Raw genomic sequence first — 21,782 nt, 5'->3', positions numbered from 1 at the left:
CCACTAATACCAAACAAAAGTGCAAAAGATAACATTATGCACAGAACCAAAGCACAAGGCCCTTAGTACAAGGCCTTTAGATGCTTGTTTGCCCTGGAGCAGAAGGCCTTGGTTCCTGATGTTGTAGGGCGACTAACAGTGGAGTCTGGAAGACTGTTCCACACTGGGATGATTGTGGGCATGAAGGAACGGTCATATTGGGCAAGTGACCAGTGCCAACCCTCAGTCTTTCTATTTTCATCCAGCTACATTAGCAGAAGTCCCCGGTATTATCAAAAGATTATATCCAAATAAAGTTAGTAGTAGTTTGTTCAATTACACCCACTCTGCCCTCTCAATGTAACTTCAATTTTGGCAATTTTGAGATTTTTTGTGGGGGGTTATTGGGGGCGTTGTTTCGATTGGACAACCCATCAAGTCCTACTCTTCTCAAACATGCTCTCCCTGCCATTGTAAAACATCTTACATATGTTATTAATATCTCCTTACAATCCGGTGAAGTACCTCATAACCTAATGAAAGATAAGGTTATAAGGCTTCCGACACCGACCAATTAAAGAACTATAGGCCTATTTCATATTGCCTTGCTTCTCAAGTTTTTTTTATGAGAGAGTTGTTTATACACGAACACTTATTTTTTAACTTAAATTTAATATCATATCAAACTTCCAATTCAAGTTTCTTGCTTAACATTCCACTACTCATGCCATTCTTCATCTCATTAATAAAGTTGTAACAGGATTTGAAAAATAAATACACCCCCTTAGTATTTTCCTGGATTTCTCTTAAACTGTTGACACTCAACATTGCAATATATTGTAACAAAAGCTTCATTATTATGGCAGCCGAGAAATCCCTCTAGCTTGGTTTCAAAGTTACCTCTCTAACAGTATCAATATGTATCAGTTAATGACACTCCTTCAAATATACGAACCTTAACGTGTGGAGTCCCTCAAGGATGTACTCTTAGACCATTGTTATTTCTCATATTATATGTATACATGGATGACTTTGTCAATGTCTTACAACATTTTTCGTGTATTCTATTTGCTGATGTTTCAAATTTATTCTACAGTAATAAAAACATTTAGGAATTGATTGGCACCGTAATTTCTGAGCTTGTAATGATATCAGAATGGGTAAAAGCCATGGGACTCCTTAAATATTAAAAAGACAAATTGTATGTTGTTTAGTAATTATTTAGGTTTATTACCAAGGCATATTCTTATTGATCAAAACAAGACTATTGCGACAGAGTGCACCAAGTTTTGTGGTTTATATTTTTGATGATAGAGTATCCTGTAACAATCACATTGATTATCTATGGAAAATTCTTTCTAGAATATCAGCGTTCCTAATATAATCAAATATTTTGTCCCTAAATGTATTCTATTATCTCTTTACAACACAGTAATCTGGTCTTACATCAGTTATGGAATGTCAGCTTATATTCTTTCAGTATATTCTTGAAATGCTTCTACTCTTGCATACTCTTTATTTTCATTTTCTTTTATGCCATTCCCTTTAAATAGCATCATTGTCTATTACGAGCCCTGTACAAAAATGTAGCTCCTAATTTGTTTTTAAATTCTTTAATACTCGCCTTAAGTCCCTTGTAAAATTCGTCGTCTTTGTCATTTAGTTTATTTTTCCTGCATCTATTTTAATGCTTTAAGCATGTCATTTTTTTCTTTATTGCCATTTTCATGAGCTCTTACCTTTATCTTAAATTAAATTAAATCAAATTACATTCTTGAATACTGACGTTAATTCACACTCATCGTCCTTGTCATTTACATTCTTGTAATATCTATGTTTTACAGAGTGTTTTTTTGTTTGTCATTATGTACCTTGTGATTGTGCTATTGTTTTTTTGTCTTTCAGGGGACTCACACTCGACAAGCTTTGCTTTTTGTGGGTCCCCTGCATGTCTTGGTATTTATACTAGTTATTTGTTTCATCTTAATCGTTATCACATACGTCCACTTAAAGTATTTACAACAATTCTATGATTATATATTCAATCACATGTACCATGAGATGAAATAAAGTAAAAGTATTTTAAAAATGTGTGTTTTGTTATACATGCATCTCGAGAAAAAAAATCAACCTAGTTGAGATATTTGTCTGAACAAGCACGTTTTCAACCCCATTTCACCCGAGTTTCCTGAAAAAAGTGTGTCGCGCTCGAAGCAACGACCATGCGATTGAGTCCCATGCTCTAACTATAGCTAATCAGGTTCGTTATTACTCCCAATAAACTAGGCCATGGCGCTTATTATAGTTCCTTTATTTACGCGCAACGTGCCTGGAAAATTGCTAATAACCTTTGTGCATTATGCATGCCTCGAGTCTGACACTATATAAACCTAGCCGCCATTTATCCATTGCATAGGCCCTATACCGATTTTACAACATTAGGCAAACACTAATAAAAGGATAAGACGCTGTATTTGAAAGCGCTAATAATGTATTCGGATAGTGGGCTATGGACATGGAATGGTAAGAAAGAAGCGAAATGGCAACTGAATTCACTACAATATCATTAAAAGTTTCATTTTGTCTTGGTGCGGCTCAAAAGAGTTTGCAAGCAATATTTAAGGTATTTTTCAGTGCACTTGACTATCCTCAGTTGTTCCACAACACTTGTTTCGTTGCATGAACTTCAGGAACTTCGAGGGTTCTGGGATATCTGCCCACTGCCGACGCAAGATGCAACCGAATATGGTCTTAAAATCCCGGTGCTTGGTTGCATATATCATGGGGTTGACACAACTGTTGGCAAAGAACCAAGCTAAGAGGTAGGGTCGGGCAGGGCTGTCACCGCGCGTGACATCGACAGCGAATGGGGTAATGCACAGCATGAAGGCACAGACGACAAAGAACATGTTCTTGGTGATGTCGTTCTGTCGGCGTGTCACCTGGGAGTTGATGGCCGGGACAGAGCTCGGGGTGGTTGAGGATTGGATTCGGTCATCGCTTGAGATGTGAGCCAGGGGAATCGTAACAGTGGAGGTGGTTGGGATACTGCTTGGCGTGAGGTGGCTAGCTTCTTGATGGACCGTGACCATCCTCTTAGAGTGTCGTTTGAGATGTCTCCAGATGAGTGCGTAACAGACGATGATGATGATCAACATAATTGGGTATAAAATGCCTCCTACGATGATGTTGTAGGTACGTGAGCCGGCTTGAGAATGGGATGACATGCACATGTGGTACTTTTCAACGTAGGTGAATTTTATTGTGCTTATGAAAATTGGTACCGCCAAGGAGATGAACAGCGGGACGAGCCATACCAAAACCAGCCAGAGGATGATCTTCTTGGGCGTGCTAAAGACTTTATAGTAAGTTGTCGCATGTCGTGTGATCAGCAGCAATCGGTTCAGGGCGATGGCACCGAGCGAGAAAATGCTACAACCGGCCGTGACCTTCTGAACCACAATAATGATGCTGCAGACCCAAACACCGACCGGTAGACCCTCCCGGCCCAGCAAAGCCACAGCATTCCACGGGATAACCAGACAAGTCAGAAAGTCCGCCACGCTCAGGTTCACCACGAAGGCGTTGGTTGCCGTGCGGACTTTATTGGACAGAAGCACGGCCAGTATCACAAGCGTGTTACCAAAGATTCCCAGCAAGGCTATGACAAGGAACATAGTGGCTACGATGACCCTCTGGGTGTAGTCACTGAATTCGAATGTTGAACTCTCCGTGGGGTCCAACGTAACCCCCTCAGTAACAACTGTGTTCGTTATAACATCCATTTGGAAAAGTTGACTTCACTTGTGATGACGGACAATTACTCAGAATAATATGTATGCTTGGGTACCACACCAGTCCACTTTGGGAAGTATATACTTTTAATACTGTCCCTTTACTTTACTGTTCCTTTACTGTCCCTTTACCCCTGCAGTCTAAAGACAACAGAACACTGAACGATTTCGTGTTGAACACACAGAAATGAGAAAGAATAGTTTCCAAAGACAACAAGGAAGAAGGCAGTGCGAAGCCCATATACACTGTAAAACCATGTGTTTAACTTCTGAGCACAAATATAAACGCATATGTAAGTCTTTATAAACACTTGGACATATTTATGAATAAACACTGAACACATGTTTATAAACAAACACTTTATTTCAATAAACACTATGTGTTTTTACATAAACATATCAAGATGTTGAATGATACTGTTTGAATAGTTTCTGAATACAATGTACTTGTGCTTACAAGTACATTGTAATATGTTTAGGTTTTAAACATTTGCACGTGTTTCAGGCTTTAACACTTTATAAACGCTTCGACACGTTTTAATGTTTAAGTAAACACTTCCTTGAAATCACTAGAACGTGTTTTTGTACTTTCCTTTCTTTTAAATCAATACAAGCAGAATGGGCATATCTAACCATTTGTTTTTTTTCTTTTTGCACATCAAACAAGATTTTTTTAAAATTGATTTGTTTGTCTTTTTACAATGTCGTTTATAGACGCCAATTTGGAGCAAATTTTGTTGATATACAATTAAACGGAGTGAATACAGATCAGCAAGAAACTGAAAGTTCACGTCAGTTAAAAACAGACACTGATATTACACTCTTGAAGATGCCACCATGCACCAGTAACCGTTTGTGAAAAATAACATATTTAGAATAATTGGAAAATATGCAAGCTGTCAGTGGTGGTCCGTTTTATCCGCTTCATCATACAATTAATACACTACAAAACTATACTTTTAGGTTCATGTAAAATGATGTCTGTTGATATCTTTAACTCAGTGATGCAGGACACCGGAAAGTTTAAAGACATATGCATAAAGTCTTTGTGAAATTTTAGCGAAATAGGTACGAAAAGAAAAATACCAGTTATGAAAAAGTGCATGGTTTGACATGTGACTTACTTCATTATCACTTCTAAATCACTTACCAATTATCTTGAGACCTGCCAGAAAGTTCTTCTAAAAAATATAGTTATTTAATTTAATACTTTAAATACTTTTTAAGCATATCTTCAAAATGCACCAGCTTTTGCACTTTTGTCAGCTAATCTTCACCATCCAAGATGTCACAATTGGACCAAAGTGTGGAAAAAGAATGCTTCCCATAAACATATTTAGCTAAATTACCATAAAAACTTAAAAAATTAAAACTTAAAACAAACTTTTTTTACCAAGATCTTTATAAGAAATCGCCCAAAGCTAATGGTGAAACAACGAACTGGAAAATGTGTTTAAAATCCGGTTCCTGGACAGTATATTTTTGTATGTCCCAGAACCGAGCATGAGGTGGGAATCTGTAACACGTTTGTCACAAACCGGGCTCAACTAACGAAGTATTTATTTTTCTAGGACACGTCCCTGATAAAAAAAGGAAAAATTCAGAAACAGATTTTGATATTTACAAAAGAAAATAAATATTCATGCCATATTTTCAATGGGGAGCGCCAATAAAATCCTAAAATCATTCACGCTATATTAACTAATGTCACGGCTATTTCTTCTTTAGGGGGAGACATCACAATCCTTCTTTTTGCTAATGCAATTTTATTTTTTTACGGAATTTATTTGTGGAGGGCTAGACAAAATTTTGGGGGGCTACAGCACCCCCCCGTAGAACCGCGCCTGCGCACCTCCAACCTGTTTGCTTCTCCCCTCAACCGCTCCCCAAAAATCTACGGCACCCAAAGTATGTGAATACTTCAGTAAGTCAGTCTAGAAAATGCAGATTACAACCTTAGAAATTCCCATACCACACACAGCCCTCTAAATGTTATGTAACTTAGAAACCAACAAATTCTTTCAAACTTTCCCGCTACGGCCTTATTCGGGATACCACTCCCCAAAATCAATCATAATTAACATATTCACTATAGGCCGTATCAACAAAAGGGAGGGGGACCGTGAAGACCTAATGAATATTAAATATAAGGAAACAAAATTGCGCCCTCTTGTGACAACGTTGTTTGTTTGCACATGACAAGCGGCTAATGTACCGTACTGTATTCTCAAAGTGAGGCGAATAAACATTTTGCACCGTCAACCATTCGCAAAGTTTTGCTTTTATTTTGGGGACTCGAGTCTTATTAACTTTTGCTCGATTCAATTCGAGTCTTCTGATGAAGGAAACGAGTCGAGTCGAGTCATTTGGTCGCAGTGCCTTGAGTCGAGTCGAGTCATTTACCCGTAGGTACTCGAGTCGAGTCGAATCACCAAAATTGTGACACGAGTCGGACTCGACTCGAATCATTGACTCGAGTCATAACAACTCTAATGGATGGAATACGCGGCTTGATTGATGTTCTTTTTCTTGTTGGTGATTCTCAATACCTCGCACTTATCTGGATTGATTGACATTAACCATTTCTTTTCCACTCTTGAAGGTTGGAGAGATCATCTTGGAGGATGGTGGCATCTTCTTGGGATCTAATCGACCGGTACTGGAGGCAGTCGTCTGCGAATAGGCGTATGTCTGACGTAACGTAGTCTGGCATTTCGTTTATAAAGACTAAAATAAGAGGAGACCAAGAACAGTTCCTTGTGGAACCCCTGACGACACATAAGATTGGTTAGTCTGCTTTCCCTCAAGGATGACTTGCTGGGTACGGCTTGACAAGAAGTCCCTGATCCAAGATAACAGGATACCACAGACACCAACATGATGCAGCTTCAGAAGGAGGCGCTCATGGGGAACCAGACCAGTAATATAGGCCCCAAATAGCCTACGCCGGCCGGCCAAATCACTATTTATATATCGTATATTGTCATGTTTTTCTCTTAATAGAGAGTTCTGTAGTCCCTACACCTGAGGGTTGGTAGAAATGAAAGTCAAATGGCGATTGGTTTTAGGACTGCTCTTTAGGATAACATTTAGAGGAAAAAAATCGCCTACAAGTCATCGGTTAACTGATCAATTGCTAGAGTTTTATTCTGGGTTAAAAAACTTTTAATTTGATTTATGTCTCGATCAACTGTGAGTTCTAAGCATTATTGCCCGACTTTTTTTTAAGTATGGGTATTTATCACGGGTACATATGGGGATAATACTGGTCTCCACCCAGAAAACATCAACAACGACCTCGAGGAAAGCACTACTCACTTTAGTCTTCCACCGAGATATTTAAAAACAAAATTAATATGACCTTCCTCAAAATTCCTTATTGAAATATATGTCAATGTTTATACAAAGGGAGCCTCGGTTTCGATACGGTGCGCAGAAAGCCCGATTTGAAATGTGTCTATAGATGCATCCAATATTATCTTAATAAGTAAAATTGTAAAGGTTTGAAAATCTCTGTACACGTAATGAGCACAATCCCCGCCCCCAACAGACGAGGACGTCCATGCAACGTACTTTTCAGTTGTTTTGGTGAAATATGCACAACGGACACCTGTCGATAGACAATTGAGTGTGGGATTCTTAATTGAGCAGGTCACCAACTTGGCGTCCCCAACATCAGACAGATAAGGTGTTTTTAAATAATTTCCTTTAAGAACGCCTATCAACATAGGATTAACATTTAAACGAGTGTAAATTCCTAAATAAATAGGGGGAAATCGTTATTTTTGAATTTCTTTTGACTTCCTGGTTGATTGGCAAGAATCAATCACTATATTGCTTATCAATACCTTTTCAGTGTGCATTCCAATTTAAAAAAAAATAAAACAAATATTAAGAGTAATCAGAACAAAAAAAGTGTATCTGTTCAACATGAATCACAAAGGGCAAGACAATCAAATCAAGTTTTTGGTATACACATCTCGAGAATATTATCAACTTTGATGAAAAACTCGCCAAAGTCGGAACAAAAACCTCACGGCCCCCTAAAAAAACGGGGAAAATATTCACACGATGTTCAGCTCGAACCAACATCCCCGGGATTAACCTACTGAGCTAATCGTGTTCCGTTATTGAAAAAATAACATTAACGCTTATGTAGATATCTGAATTTGCATGCAACATGCCTGGAAATTTGCTAATAAGGTTGTGCGTAATATGCATGCCTCGAGTCTGACAATATAAACCTATAGCCCGCTTTCATTCTTAATATGTGCAGGAATTAAACAATATGCAGAAAAACCCCAGAAAATACATAATATTTGAAAGCGCTAAAGAAAGTATTCGCGAAAGTACAATATGAACGTGATATGAAGAATTAATAAGCAGCAAAATCATGATGTTGAAATAGAAGTTTGTTCTCTCTCTCAAATTTTAGATAGAAACTGGAATGAAATCAAAGATAAGATAATTACAAGTAAGCATGATTGTTTTGTGCGGCTCAATAAACAATATATATGCGATATATACAATAATCACGAGGAGGCTTCACCTCGCCCGCTTCGTTGGGAGGTAGCTCCTCCGGCTATCGTCCACTTTTCCCGCGACATATACGCCGCCTTTTCAATCCTCAAATTTTGTGATGACACGATGCATCTCGTTAAAACAAAATAAATGTCCAACGTCCTATCTAAATCAATACAAACATGTCCATCGGCTTCATAAATGGAGAAGTAGGCGGGGACCAGAAAGTAAATTCAACATAAAAGAGTCGTCTGGTGCTTTACAGTTATCAGACCAAAGTTGATTATGTCCTGTTTATGTTTACTGCCCTATGCTCCGTTGTTCCACAACACATGTTTCGTTGCAGGAACTTCAGGAACTCAGAGGGTTCTGGGACAGCTGCCAAATTCCGACGCAAGATGCAACCGAATATGGTCTTAAAATCCCGATGCTTGGTTGCATAAATCACGGGGTTGACACAACTGTTGAAAATAAACAACACGAAGAGGTAGGGTCGGGCCGGGCTGTCACCGCACATGACCACGACAGCGTATGGGGTAATGCACAGCATAAAGGCACAGACGACATAGAACATGTTCTTGGTGATGTCGTTCTGCCGGCGTGTCACCTGGGAGTTGATGGCCGGCACAGAGCTCGGGGTGGCCGGGGATTGGATTCGGTCATCGCTGGTCATGTGAGCCAGGGGAATCGTAACAGTGGTGGTGGTTGGGATGTTACTTGGCGTGAGTTGCCTGGCTTCTTGGTGGACCGTGGTCATCCTTCTATAATGACGTTTGAGGTGTCTCCAGATGAGTGCGTAACAGACGATGATGATGACCAGCAGAATGGGGTATATAATGCCTGCTACGATGATGTTGTAGGTACGTGAGCCGGCTTGAGAATGGGATGACCCGCAAGAATGGTACTTTTTGTTGAACATGAATCCGCTTATATTAATGAAAGATGGTAGCAAGGTGATGAACAGCGAGACTAACCATACCAAAACGAGCCAGATGACGATCTTCTTGGGCGTGTAAACTTTGTGGTAAGTTGTCGCAGGTCGTGTAATTAGCAGTAGTCGGTTCAGGGCGATGGCGACGAGTGAGAAAATGCTACAGCCGATGGTGGCGTTCTGAACAACTGCAATGATGCTGCAGACCCAAACTCCGACCGGTAGACCCTCCCGACCCAGCAAAGCCACGGCATTCCACGGGATGACCAGACAGGTCAGAAAGTCCGCCACGCTCAGGTTCACCACGAAGGCGTTGGTTGCCGTGCGGACTTTCTTGGACAGAAGCACGGCTAGTATCACAAGTGTGTTACCAAAGATTCCCAGCAAGGATATGACAAGGATCATAGTGGCTACGATGACCCTCTGGGTGTAGTCACTGAATTCGTATGTTGAACTCTCCGTGGGGTCCAACTTAGCCCCCTCAATAACAACTGTGCTCGTTGTGACATCCATTTGGAAAAGTTGACTTCACTTGTGATGACGGACAATCACTCTGAATGATTAACCGTGCTTTGATACCACACCACTCCACTTTGGGAAGTATATACTTTTAATATTGTCCCTTTACTGGTTTACCCCTGCCGTCTAAAGACAACAGAACACTGATTGATTTCGTGTTGAACACACAGAAATGAGTTTCCCGAAAGAGAAAGAAAAGTTTCCAAAGACAACAGGCAAAAGGCAGTGCGAAGCCTATATACACTGTAAAACCATGTGTTTAACTTCTGAGCACAAATATAAATGCATATCTATCTGTAAGTCTTTATAAACACTTGGACATATTTGTGAATAAACACTGAACACATGTTTATAAATAAACACTTGATTTCAATAAAACACTTGATTTCAATAAAACACCATGTGTTTTTACATAAACATATCAAGATGTTTAATGATACTGTTTGAATAGCTTCTAATTACTTTGTAGTTGTGCTTACAAGTACATCGTGATGTGTTTAGGTTATAAATATTTGTATGTGTTTCAAGCCTGTAACACTTAATAAACGCTTGGACACGTTTCAATGTTCAAGTAAACACTTCCTTGAAATCACCAGAACGTCTTTTTTACTTTCCTCTTTAAAATCCATACAACCAGAATCGGCATATTTAACCATTGGGGTTTTCTTTTTGCACATCAAACAAGCTTATTTTTTTCATACATTTGTTTTTCTTTTTACAATGTCATTGATAGACGTCAACTTGCGCCATATATTATTGATACATTTAATGGAGTGAATACAGATGAGCAAGAAACTGAAAGTTCACCACAGTTAAAAAGAAGAGACTTGTAACAATAAAACACTCTTAAAGAAGATGCCACCAGTAACCGTTTGTGAAAAATGACCTATTCAGAATTATTCGAAACTATGCAAGCTGAGGTGGTCCATTTGAGATGAGGCCATTATATAAAGCTTTGTCATACAATTAATATATTACAAAACTGTACGTTTAGGTCCATGTCAAATGATGCCTGTCGGCAAATAATTTTAACTCAGTGATACAGTTTGACACCGGAAAGTTTAAAGACATGTGCATAAAGACTTTGTGAAATTTTAGCAAAATAGGTAGGAAAAGACAAATACCAATAATAAAAAAGTGCATGTGACTTACTTCATTATCACTTCTAAATCACTCACCAATTTACCTGAGACTTGCCAGAAAGTTCTTCAAAACGATATAGTTATTTTAAAGGGAACATGAAATAAAATCTTGATTGCATTTTTTTTGGCTTAAATCAATAAAGGATGATGTTCTTAACAATATTTTGTGTATGGCGGTGTTTATTTTCTGGGACAAATGGGGGAAAATAATTTGTGAACATGTTTGGTCAAACTACTCCGCCCCACAAAGGGAAGCTTCATTAACCTAAAACTTCGCGAGGGGTATGACGCAAATCAATGCAGAGACTTGCCGCGCTGCGGGGGGGGGGGGGGCCACCGGCATTGCGGCGTGCATCATAATACATTGCGGCACTGAAAGTTTTTCTGGTGTTTCGTTCGGAATCGAGGAGAAATAACACCCGATTTTCGGCCATGCCGACAAGGTGTGTGGCTGCTGGGTGTAGCAAAACTACCAAGGATGGAGTAAGCCTTCATTTGTTTCCAGTAAATCCGAAATATCGGAGCATTTGGAGAGCCAAAGTGAAGGTAAATACCAGAGCAAAGTGGTCCGGGCCCAGTGAGTTCGCGGCCCTCTGCGCTGCACTTTGAGCCGTCTTGCTTTGATGCTGGTCTGTACAGCAACTTGGGCATGCCCCTAAAAAAACATCGAGTCAGTGTCTGAATCATAAGAACTCTGATTCGAATCGGACGAATCTGTACCATTTTCATCGGATTCGCTAAGGAAAGAAGAGGAAGAGTCTTCGGAACTTTCACGGTCATGACGGTCGTCGTTGTTTTCATTCGACAACGGTGGCACCGTGGCACGTCCATGTGTGCATGTACATGTAGACACATTCGTACGTGTGCATAATGCCACGTACGGGTACGCGGCGGCTGCACATACACACAGCACAGTAGCTTCGCTAATCCGTCTCGTACCCAGACGTCATTTACGGGCCCTGGATTTCTCTGCCTTTGTTTACATCATGAACAGCGCCAGTTGCCGCGAAAATCAAACGGGGGGGGGGGGGGCGTTCAATGTTGGACGGCAAATTACCACACTAAACGTACACCAGAACCAGTTCTGCTTTTAATTCACATTTAATACACATAAATAAATGTACATATAAAATAAAATACGTTATGAAAATGTTGGACTGCATGTTTCCTTTAATGTAATACTGTAATTACTTTTTAAGCATATCTTCAAAATGCACCAGCTAGCACTTTTGTCAGCCAATCTTCACCATCCAAGATGTCACACTTAGACCAGAGTGTGGAAAAAGAATGCTTCTCAAGAAAGAATCGCCCAAAGCTAATGATGAAACAACGAACTGGAAAATGTGTTTAAAATCCGGTTCCTGGACAGTATTTTTTGAACGTCCCAGAACCGGCAATGAGGTGGGAATCTGTGACACGTTGTTTGTTTGTACATGTCACGCAGCTATTGTACCGGACTGTATTCGCAAAGTGAGGCGAATAAACATTTTGCGCCATCAATCATTGCAAATATGTTTCGCAAAGTTTTGCTTTTATTTTTGGGACTCGAGTCTTATTAGCCTTTGCTCGAGTCGAGTCGAGTCTTCTGATGAAGGAAACGAGTCGAGTCATTTGCTCGCAGTGACTTGAGTCGAGTCGAGTCATATACCCGTAGATACTCGTGTCGAGTCGAATCACAAAAATTGTGACTCGACTCGGACCCGACACGAATCATTGACTATAGTCATTACAACTCTGATGGATGGAATACGCAGCTTGATTGATATTCTTTCTCTTGTTATCTTATTTGGATTGATTGACATTAACCATTTCTTTGCCTACTCTTGAAGGTTGGAGAGATCATCTTGGGGGATGGTGGTATCTTCTTGGGATCTAAAAAAAAGAGGGGAACAAGAACAGTTAATTGTGGAACCACTGACGAAACATAAGAATGATTAGTCTGCTTTCCCTCAAGGATGACTTGCTGGGTACGGCTTGACAAGAATTAATCCCTGATCCAAGATAACAGGATACCACGGACACCAACATGATGCAGCTTCAGAAGGAGGCGCTCATGGGGAACCAGACCAGTAATATAGGCCCCAAATAGCCTACGCCGGCCGGCCAAATCACTATTTATATCGTATATTGTCATGTTTTTCTCTTAAAAGAGAGTTCTGTGGTCCCTGCACCTGAGGGTTGGTAGAAATGAAAGTCAAATGGCGATTGGTTTTAGGACTGCTTTTTAGGATAACATTTAGAGGAAAACATCACCTAAAAGTCATCGGTTAACTGATCAACTGCGAGGGTTATATTCTGGGTTAAAAAACTTTAATTTGATTTATGTCTTGATCAACAGTGAGTTCTAAGCATATTGCCCGACTTTTTTTAGGTATGGGTATTTATCACGGGTGCCTATGGGTATGTTACTGGTCTCCACCCACAAAACATAAACAACGACCTCGCAGAAAGCACCACTCACTTTGGTCTTCCACCGAGATATTTAAAAACAAAATTAATATGACCTTCCTCAAAATTCCTTATTGAAATATATGTCAATGTTTATACAAAGGGAGCCTCGGTTTCGATACGGTGCGCAGAAAGCCCGATTTGAAATGTGTCTATAGATGCATCCAATATTATCTTAATAAGTAAAATTGTAAAGGTTTGAAAATCTCTGTACACGTAATGAGGACAATCCCGCCCCCAACAGACGAGGACGTCCATGCAACGTACTTTTCAGTTGTTTTGGTGAAATATGCACAACGGACACCTGTCGATAGACAATTGAGTGTGGGATTCTTAATTGAGCAGGTCACCAACTTGGCGTCCCCAACATCAGACAGATTAGGTGTTTTTAAATAATTTCCTTTAAGAACGCCTATCAACATAGGATTAACATTTAAACGAGTGTAAATTCCTAAATAAATAGGGGGAAATCGTTATTTTTGAATTTCTTTTGACTTCCTGGTTGATTGGAAAGAATCAATCACTATATTGCTTATCAATACCTTTTCAGTGTGCATTCCAATTTAAAAAAAAATAAAATAAATATTAAGAGTAATCAGAACAAGAAAAGTGTATCTGTTCAACATGAATCACAAAGGGCAAGACAATCAAATCAAGTTTTTGGTATACACATCTCGAGAATATTATCAACTTTGATGAAAAACTCGCCAAAGTCGGAACAAAAACCTCACGGCCCCCTAAAAAAACGGGGAAAATATTCACACGATGTTCAGCTCGAACCAACATCCCCGGGATTAACAGTCCCATGCTCTAACCTATTGAGCTAATCGTGTTCCGTTATTGAAAAAATAACATTAACGCTTATGTAGATATCTGAATTTGCATGCAACATGCCTGGAAATTTGCTAATAAGGTTGTGCGTAATATGCATGCCTCGAGTCTGACAATATAAACCTATAGCCCGCTTTCATTCTTAATATGTGCAGGAATTAAACAATATGCAGAAAAACCCCAGAAAATACATAATATTTGAAAGCGCTAAAGAAAGTATTCGCGAAAGTACAATATGAACGTGATATGAAGAATTAGTAAGCAGCAAAATCATGATGTTGAAATAGAAGTTTGTTCTCTCTCTCAAATTTTAGATAGAAACTGGAATGAAATCAAAGATAAGATAATTACAAGTAAGCATGATTGTTTTGTGCGGCTGAATATACAATATATATGCGATATATACAATAATCACGAGGAGGCTTCACCTCGCCCGCTTCGTTGGGAGGTAGCTCCTCCGGCTATCTTCCACTTTTCCCGCGACATATACGCCGCCTTTTCAATCCTCAAATTTTGTGATGACACGATGCATCTCGTTAAAACAAAATAAATGTCCAACGTCCTATCTAAATCAATACAAACATGTCCATCGGCTTCATAAATGGAGAAGTAGGCGGGGACCAGAAAGTAAATTCAACATAAAAGAGTCGTCTGGTGCTTTACAGTTATCAGACCAAAGTTGATTATGTCCTGTTTATGTTTACTGCCCTATGCTCCGTTGTTCCACAACACATGTTTCGTTGCAGGAACTTCAGGAACTCAGAGGGTTCTGGGACAGCTGCCAAATTCCGACGCAAGATGCAACCGAATATGGTCTTAAAATCCCGATGCTTGGTTGCATAAATCACGGGGTTGACACAACTGTTGAAAATAAACAACACGAAGAGGTAGGGTCGGGCCGGGCTGTCACCGCACATGACCACGACAGCGTATGGGGTAATGCACAGCATAAAGGCACAGACGACATAGAACATGTTCTTGGTGATGTCGTTCTGCCGGCGTGTCACCTGGGAGTTGATGGCCGGCACAGAGCTCGGGGTGGCCGGGGATTGGATTCGGTCATCGCTGGTCATGTGAGCCGGGGAAATCGTAACAGTGGTGGTGGTTGGGATGCTACTTGGTGTGAGTTGCCTGGCTTCTTGGTGGACCGTGGCCATCCTTCTATAATGACGTTTGAGATGTCTCCAGATGAGTACGTAACAGACGATGATGATGATCAACAGAATGGGGTATATAATGCCTCCTACGATGGTGTTGTAGGTACGTGAGCTGGCTTGAGAAGTGGTTGACCCGCATGTATGGTACTTTTTGTTGTAGGTGAATCCGCTTATATTAATGAAAGATGGTATTAAGGTACTTATGAACAGCGAGACTAACCATACCAAAACCAGCCAAATGACGATCTTCTTGGGTGTGTAAACTTTGTGGTAAGTTGTCGCAGGTCGTGTAATTAGCAGTAGTCGGTTCAGGGCGATGGCGACGAGTGAGAAAATGCTACAGCCGATGGTGGCGTTCTGAACAACTGCAATGATGCTGCAGACCCAAACTCCGACCGGTAGACCCTCCCGACCCAGCAAAGCCACGGCATTCCATGGGATGACCAGGCAGGTCAGAAAGTCCGCCACGCTCAGGTTCACCACGAAGGCGTTGGTTGCCGTGCGGACTTTATTGGACAGAAGCACGGCCAGTATCACAAGCGTGTTACCAAAGATTCCCAGCAAGGCTATGACAAGGATCATAGTGGCTACGATGACCCTCTGGGTGTAGTCACTGAATTCGTATGTTGAACTCTCCGTGGGGTCCAACGTAGCCCCCTCAATAACAACTGTGCTCGTTGTGACATCCATTTGGAAAAGTTGACTTGACTTGTGATGACGGACAATCACTCTGAATGATTAACCTGCTTTGATACCACACCACTTCACTTTGGGAAGTATATACTTTTAATACTGTCCCTTTACTGGTTTACCCCTGCCGTCTAAAGACAACAGAACACTGATTGATTTCGTGTTGAACACACACAAATGAGTTTCCCGAAAGAGAAAGAATAGTTTCCAAAGACAACAGGAAGAAGGCAGTGCGAAGCCTATATACATTATAAAACCATGTGTTTAACTTCTGAGCACAAATATAAATGCATATCTATCTGTAAGTCTTTATAAACACTTATTCACATATTTGTGAATAAACACTGAACACATGTTTATAAATAAACACTTGATTTCAATAAAACACTTGATTTCAATAAAACACCATGTGTTTTTACATAAAAATATCAAGATGTTTAATGATACTGTTTAAATAGCTTCTAATTACTTTGTAGTTGTGCTTACAAGTACAGCGTGATGTGTTTAGGTTATAAATATTTGTATGTGTTTCAAGCCTGTAACACTTAATAAACGCTTGGACACTTTTCAATGTTCAAGTAAACACTTCCTTGAAATCACCAGGACGTCTTTTTAACTTTCCTTTTTAAAATCCTTACAACCAGAATCGGCATATTTAACCATTGGGGTTTTCTTTTTGCACATCAAACAAGCTTATTTTTTTCATACATTTGTTTTTCTTTTTACAATGTCATTGATAGACGTCAACTTGCGCCATATATTATTGATACATTTAATGGAGTGAATACAGATGGACAAGAAACTGAAAGTTCACCACAGTTAAAAAGAAGAGACTTGTAACAATAAAACACTCTTAAAGAAGATGCCACCAGTAACCGTTTGTGAAAAATGACCTATTCAGAATTATTCGAAACTATGCAAGCTGAGGTGGTCCATTTGAGATGAGGCCATTATATAAAGCTTTGTCATACAATTAATATATTACAAATGATGCCTGTCGGCAAATAATTTTAACTCAGTGATACAGTTTGACACCGGAAAGTTTAAAGACATGTGCTTAAAGACTTTGTGAAATTTTAGCGAAATAGGTACGAAAAGAAAAAATACCAATAATAAAAAAGTGCACTTACTTCATTATCACTTCTAAATCACTCACCAATTTACTTGAGACTTGCCAGAAAGTTCACCAAAACAATATAGTTATTTAATTTAATACTTAAAATATTTTTTAAGCATATCTTCAAAATGCACCAGCTAGCACTTTTGTCAGCTAATCTTCACCATTCAAGATGTCACAATTAGACCAGAGTGTGGAAAAAGAATGCTTCCCAAGAAAGAATCGCCCAAAGCTAATGATGAAACAACGAACTGGAAAATGTGTTTAAAATTCGGTTCCTGGACAGTATTTTTTGAACGTCCCAGAACCGGCAAAGATGTGGGAGTCTGTGACAACGTTGTTTGTTTGTACATGACAAGCGGCTAATGTACCGGACTGTATTCGCAAAGTGAGGCGAATAAACATTTTGCGCCGCCAATCATTGCAAATATGTTTTGCAAAGTTTTTTTGCAGAGCTCTGTGGTCCCTGCACAGGAGGGTTGGTAGAAATGAAAGTCAAATGGCGATTGGTTTTAGAACTGCTTTTTAGGATAACATTTAGAGGAAATAAATCACCTAAAAGTCATCAGTTAACTGATCAACTGCGAGGGTTATATTCTGGGTTAAAAAAACTTTTAATTTGATTTATGTCTTGATCAACTGTGAGTTCTAAGCATATTGCCAGACTTTTTTTTAAGTATGGGTATTTATCACGGGTGCCTATGGGGATGTTACTGGTCTCCACCCACAAAACATCAACAACGACCTCGCGGAAAGCACCACTCACTTTGGTATTCCACCGGGATATTGTAAAAACAAAATTAATATGACTTTCCTCATAATTCCTTATTGAAATATGTGTCAATGTTTATACAAAGGGAGCCTCGGTCTCGACGCGGTGCGCAGAACAGCCCGATTTGAAATGTGTCTATAGATGCATCCAATATTATCATAATAAGTGAACTTGTAAAAGTTTGAAATCTCGGTACACGTTATGAGCGCAATCCTCGCCCCCGACAGACTAGGACGTCCATGCAACGTACTTTTCAGTTGGTGAAATATGCACAACGGACACCTGTCGATAGACAATTGAGTGTGGGGTTCTTAATTGAGCAGGTCACCCACTTGGCGTACCCAACATCAGACAGTTCATGTGTTTTTAAATGATTTCCATTTAGAACGCCTATCAACCTATGATTAACATTGAAACGAGAGTGATTTCGTACATAAATCGGGGGAAATCGGCATTTTTGAATTTCTTTTGACTTCCTGACTGATTGGCAATGAGTTAAACACTATATTGCTTATCAATACCTTTTCAGTGTGCATTACAATTTAAAAAAAAATCAAGGAAAATATTGAGAGTAATCAAAATAAGAAAAGTGTATCTTTTCAACATGAAGCTCAAAAGGCATGACAAACAAATCAATTTTTCTGTATACACCTCGAGAATATTATTAACCTTGATGAAAAACTCGCAAAATTCGGAACAAAAACCTCACAAACCCCACGGCCCCCTAAAAAAACGGGGAAAATAATCACACGATGTTGAGCTCGTACCAACATCCCCGGGATAACAGTCCCTTGCTCTAGTCTAACCTATTGAGCTAATCGTGTTCCGTTAATGAAAATATAACATTAACGCTTATATAGTTATTTGAATTTGCATGCAACATGCCTGGAAATTTGCTACTAAGGTTGTGTGTAATATGCATGCCTCGAGTCTGACAATATAAACCTATAGCCCGCATTGATTCTTAATATGCGCAGAAATTAAACAACATGCAGAAAATAAACCAAATGGAGAATACAGAATATTTGAAAGCGCTAAAGAAAGTATTCGCGAAAGGACAATATGAACGTGATATGAAGAATTAGTACGAAGCAAAATCATGATGTTGAAATAGAAGTTTGTTCCCTCTCTCAAATTTTAGATAGAAACTGGAATGAAATCAAAGATAAGATAATTAAAAGTAAGCATTATTGTTTTGTGCGGCTCAATATATAATATATATATGCGATATATGCAATAATCACGAGGAGGCTTCACCTCGCCCGCTTCGTTGGGAGGTAGCTCCTCCGGCTATCGTCTACTTTTCCCGCGACATATACGCCGCCTTTTCAATTCTCAAATATTGTGATGAAACGATGCATCTCGTTAAAAAAATAAGATTCTAGTGTCCTATTAAAATCAGTACAATCATGTCCATCTGCTTCATAAATGGAGTGGTCGGAAACCAGAACGTAAATTCAACATAAAGGAGTCGTCTGTTGCTTTACAGTGATCAAATCAAACTTGATTGTGTCCTGTTTATATTTGCTGTCGTATACTCCGTTGTTTCACAACACGTTTCGTTGCAGGAACTTCAGGAACTCAGAGGGTTCTGGGACAGCTGCCCACTGCCGACGCAAGATGCAACCGAATATGGTCTTAAAATCCCGGTGCTTGGTTGCATAAATCGTGGGGTTGACACAACTGTTAAAAAAGAACAACGCGAAGAGGTAGGGTCGGGCCGGGCTGTCACCGCACATGACCACGACAGCGTATGGGGTAATGCACAGCATGAAGGCACAGACAACATAGAACATGTTCTTTGTGATGTCGTTCTGGCGGGGTGTCACCTGAGAGTTGATGGCCGGCACAGAGCTCGGGGTGGCCGGGGATTGGATTCGGTCATCGCTGGTCATGTGAGCCAGGGGAATCGTAACAGTGGTGGTGGTTGGGATGCTACTTAGCGTGAGTTGCCTGGCTTCTTGGTGGACCGTGGTCATCCTTCTATAATGACGTTTGAGGTGTCTCCAGATGAGTACGTAACAGACAATGATGATGATCAACAGAAAGGGGTGGTCCATTTGAGATGAGGCCATTACATAAAGCTTTGTCATACCATTGATATATTACAAAACTGTGCGTTTAGGTCCATGTCAAATGATGTCTGTCGGCAAATAATTTTAACTCAGTGATACAGTTTGACACCGGAAAGTTTAAAGACATGTGCATAAAGACTTTGTGAAATTTTAGCGAAATACGTACGAAAAGAAAAATACCAATAATAAAAAAGTGCACTTACTTCATTATCACTTCTAAATCACTCACCAATTTACTTGAGACTTGCCAGAAAGTTCACCAAAACAATATAGTTATTTAATTTAATACTTAAAATACTTTTTAAGCATATCTTCAAAATGCACCAGCTAGCACTTTTGTCAGCTAATCTTCACCATTCAAGATGTCACAATTAGACCAGAGTGTGGAAAAAGAATGCTTCCCAAGAAAGAATCGCCCAAAGCTAATGATGAAACAACGAACTGGAAAATGTGTTTAAAATCCGGTTCCTGGACAGTATTTTTTGAACGTCCCAGAACCGGCAAAGATGTGGGAGTCTGTGACAACGTTGTTTGTTTGTACATGACAAGCGGCTAATGTACCGGACTGTATTCGCAAAGTGAGGCGAATAAACATTTTGCGCCGCCAATCATTGCAAATATGTTTTGCAAAGTTTCGTTTTATTTTTGGGACTTAGTCTTATTAGCCTTTGCTCAAGTCGAGTCGAGTCTTCTGATGAAGGAAACATGTCGAGTCGAGTCGTTTGCTCGCAGTGACCTGAGTCGAGTCGAGTCATATACCCGTAGATACTCGAGTCGAGTCGAATCACAAAAATTGTGACTCGACTCGGACTCGACTCGAATCATTGACTATAGTCATTACAACTCTGATGGATGGAATACGCAGCTTAATTGATGTTCTTTCTCTTGTTATCTTATCTGGATTTATTGACATTAACCATTTCTTTTCCCACTCTTGAAGGTTGGAGAGATCATCTTGGAGGATGGTGGCATCTTCTTGGGATCTAATCGACCGGTACTGGAGGCAGTCGTCTGCGAATAGGCGTATGTCTGACGTAACGTAGTCTGGCATTTCGTTTATAAAGACTAAAAATAAGAGGGGACCAAGAACAGTTCCTTGTGGAACCCCTGACGACACATTAGAATGGTTAGTCTGCTTTCCCTCAAGGATGACTTGCTGGGTACGGCTTGACAAGAATTAATCCCTGATCCAAGATAACAGGATACCACGGACACCAACATGATGCAGCTTCAGAAGGAGGCGCTCATGGGGAACCAGACCAGTAATATAGGCCCCAAATAGCCTACGCCGGCCGGCCAAATCACTATTTATATATCGTAAATTGTCATGTTTTTCTCTTAATAGAGAGCTCTGTGGTCCCTGCACAGGAGGGTTGGTAGAAATGAAAGTCAAATGGCGATTGGTTTAAGGACTGCTTTTTAGGATAACATTTAGAGGAAAAAATCACCCAAAAGACATCGGTTAACTGATCAACTGCGAGGGTTATATTCTGGGTTAAAAAACTTTTAATTTGATTTATGTCTTGATCAACTGTGAGTTCTAAGCATATTGCCAGACTTTTTTTTAAGTATGGGTATTTATCACGGGTGCCTATGGGGATGTTACTGGTCTCCACCCACAAAACATCAACAACGACCTCGCGGAAAGCACCACTCACTTTGGTCTTCCACCGAGATATTATAAAAACAAAATTAATATGACCTTCCTCAAAATTCCTTATTGAAATATATGTCAATGTTTATACCAAGGGAGCCTCAGTTTCGATACGGTGCGCAGAACAGCACGATTTGAAATGTGTCTATAGA

The 21,782-nt window shown here is 39.8% G+C and overlaps 3 protein-coding genes across 3 annotated transcripts; all 3 read right to left on the bottom strand.

Moving 5' to 3' along the window:
- Positions 1 to 2,609: 2,609 nt before the first annotated feature.
- On the bottom strand, positions 2,610 to 3,764 carry LOC119740645 (melatonin receptor type 1B-A-like). The gene has a single exon (XM_038216010.1). The coding sequence runs from the start codon at positions 3,762 to 3,764 to the stop codon at positions 2,610 to 2,612; it is 1,155 nt and encodes a 384-aa protein (XP_038071938.1).
- A 4,813-nt stretch (positions 3,765 to 8,577) lies between these two features.
- Positions 8,578 to 9,738, bottom strand: LOC119740644 (melatonin receptor type 1B-A-like). The gene has a single exon (XM_038216009.1). It carries the CDS (start codon positions 9,736 to 9,738, stop codon positions 8,578 to 8,580), a length of 1,161 nt encoding a protein of 386 aa, XP_038071937.1.
- A 5,110-nt stretch (positions 9,739 to 14,848) lies between these two features.
- LOC119740643 (melatonin receptor type 1B-A-like) lies at positions 14,849 to 16,012 on the bottom strand. The gene has a single exon (XM_038216008.1). The coding sequence runs from the start codon at positions 16,010 to 16,012 to the stop codon at positions 14,849 to 14,851; it is 1,164 nt and encodes a 387-aa protein (XP_038071936.1).
- Between the last annotated feature and the right edge of the window lie 5,770 nt (positions 16,013 to 21,782).

This window comes from Patiria miniata, unplaced genomic scaffold (assembly GCF_015706575.1).
Source record: "Patiria miniata isolate m_02_andy unplaced genomic scaffold, ASM1570657v1 HiC_scaffold_5, whole genome shotgun sequence".
NCBI lineage: Eukaryota > Metazoa > Echinodermata > Asteroidea > Valvatida > Asterinidae > Patiria > Patiria miniata.
The sequence above is the reverse complement of the archived record's forward strand: the minus strand, read 5'-3'. Positions and strand labels throughout refer to the sequence as shown.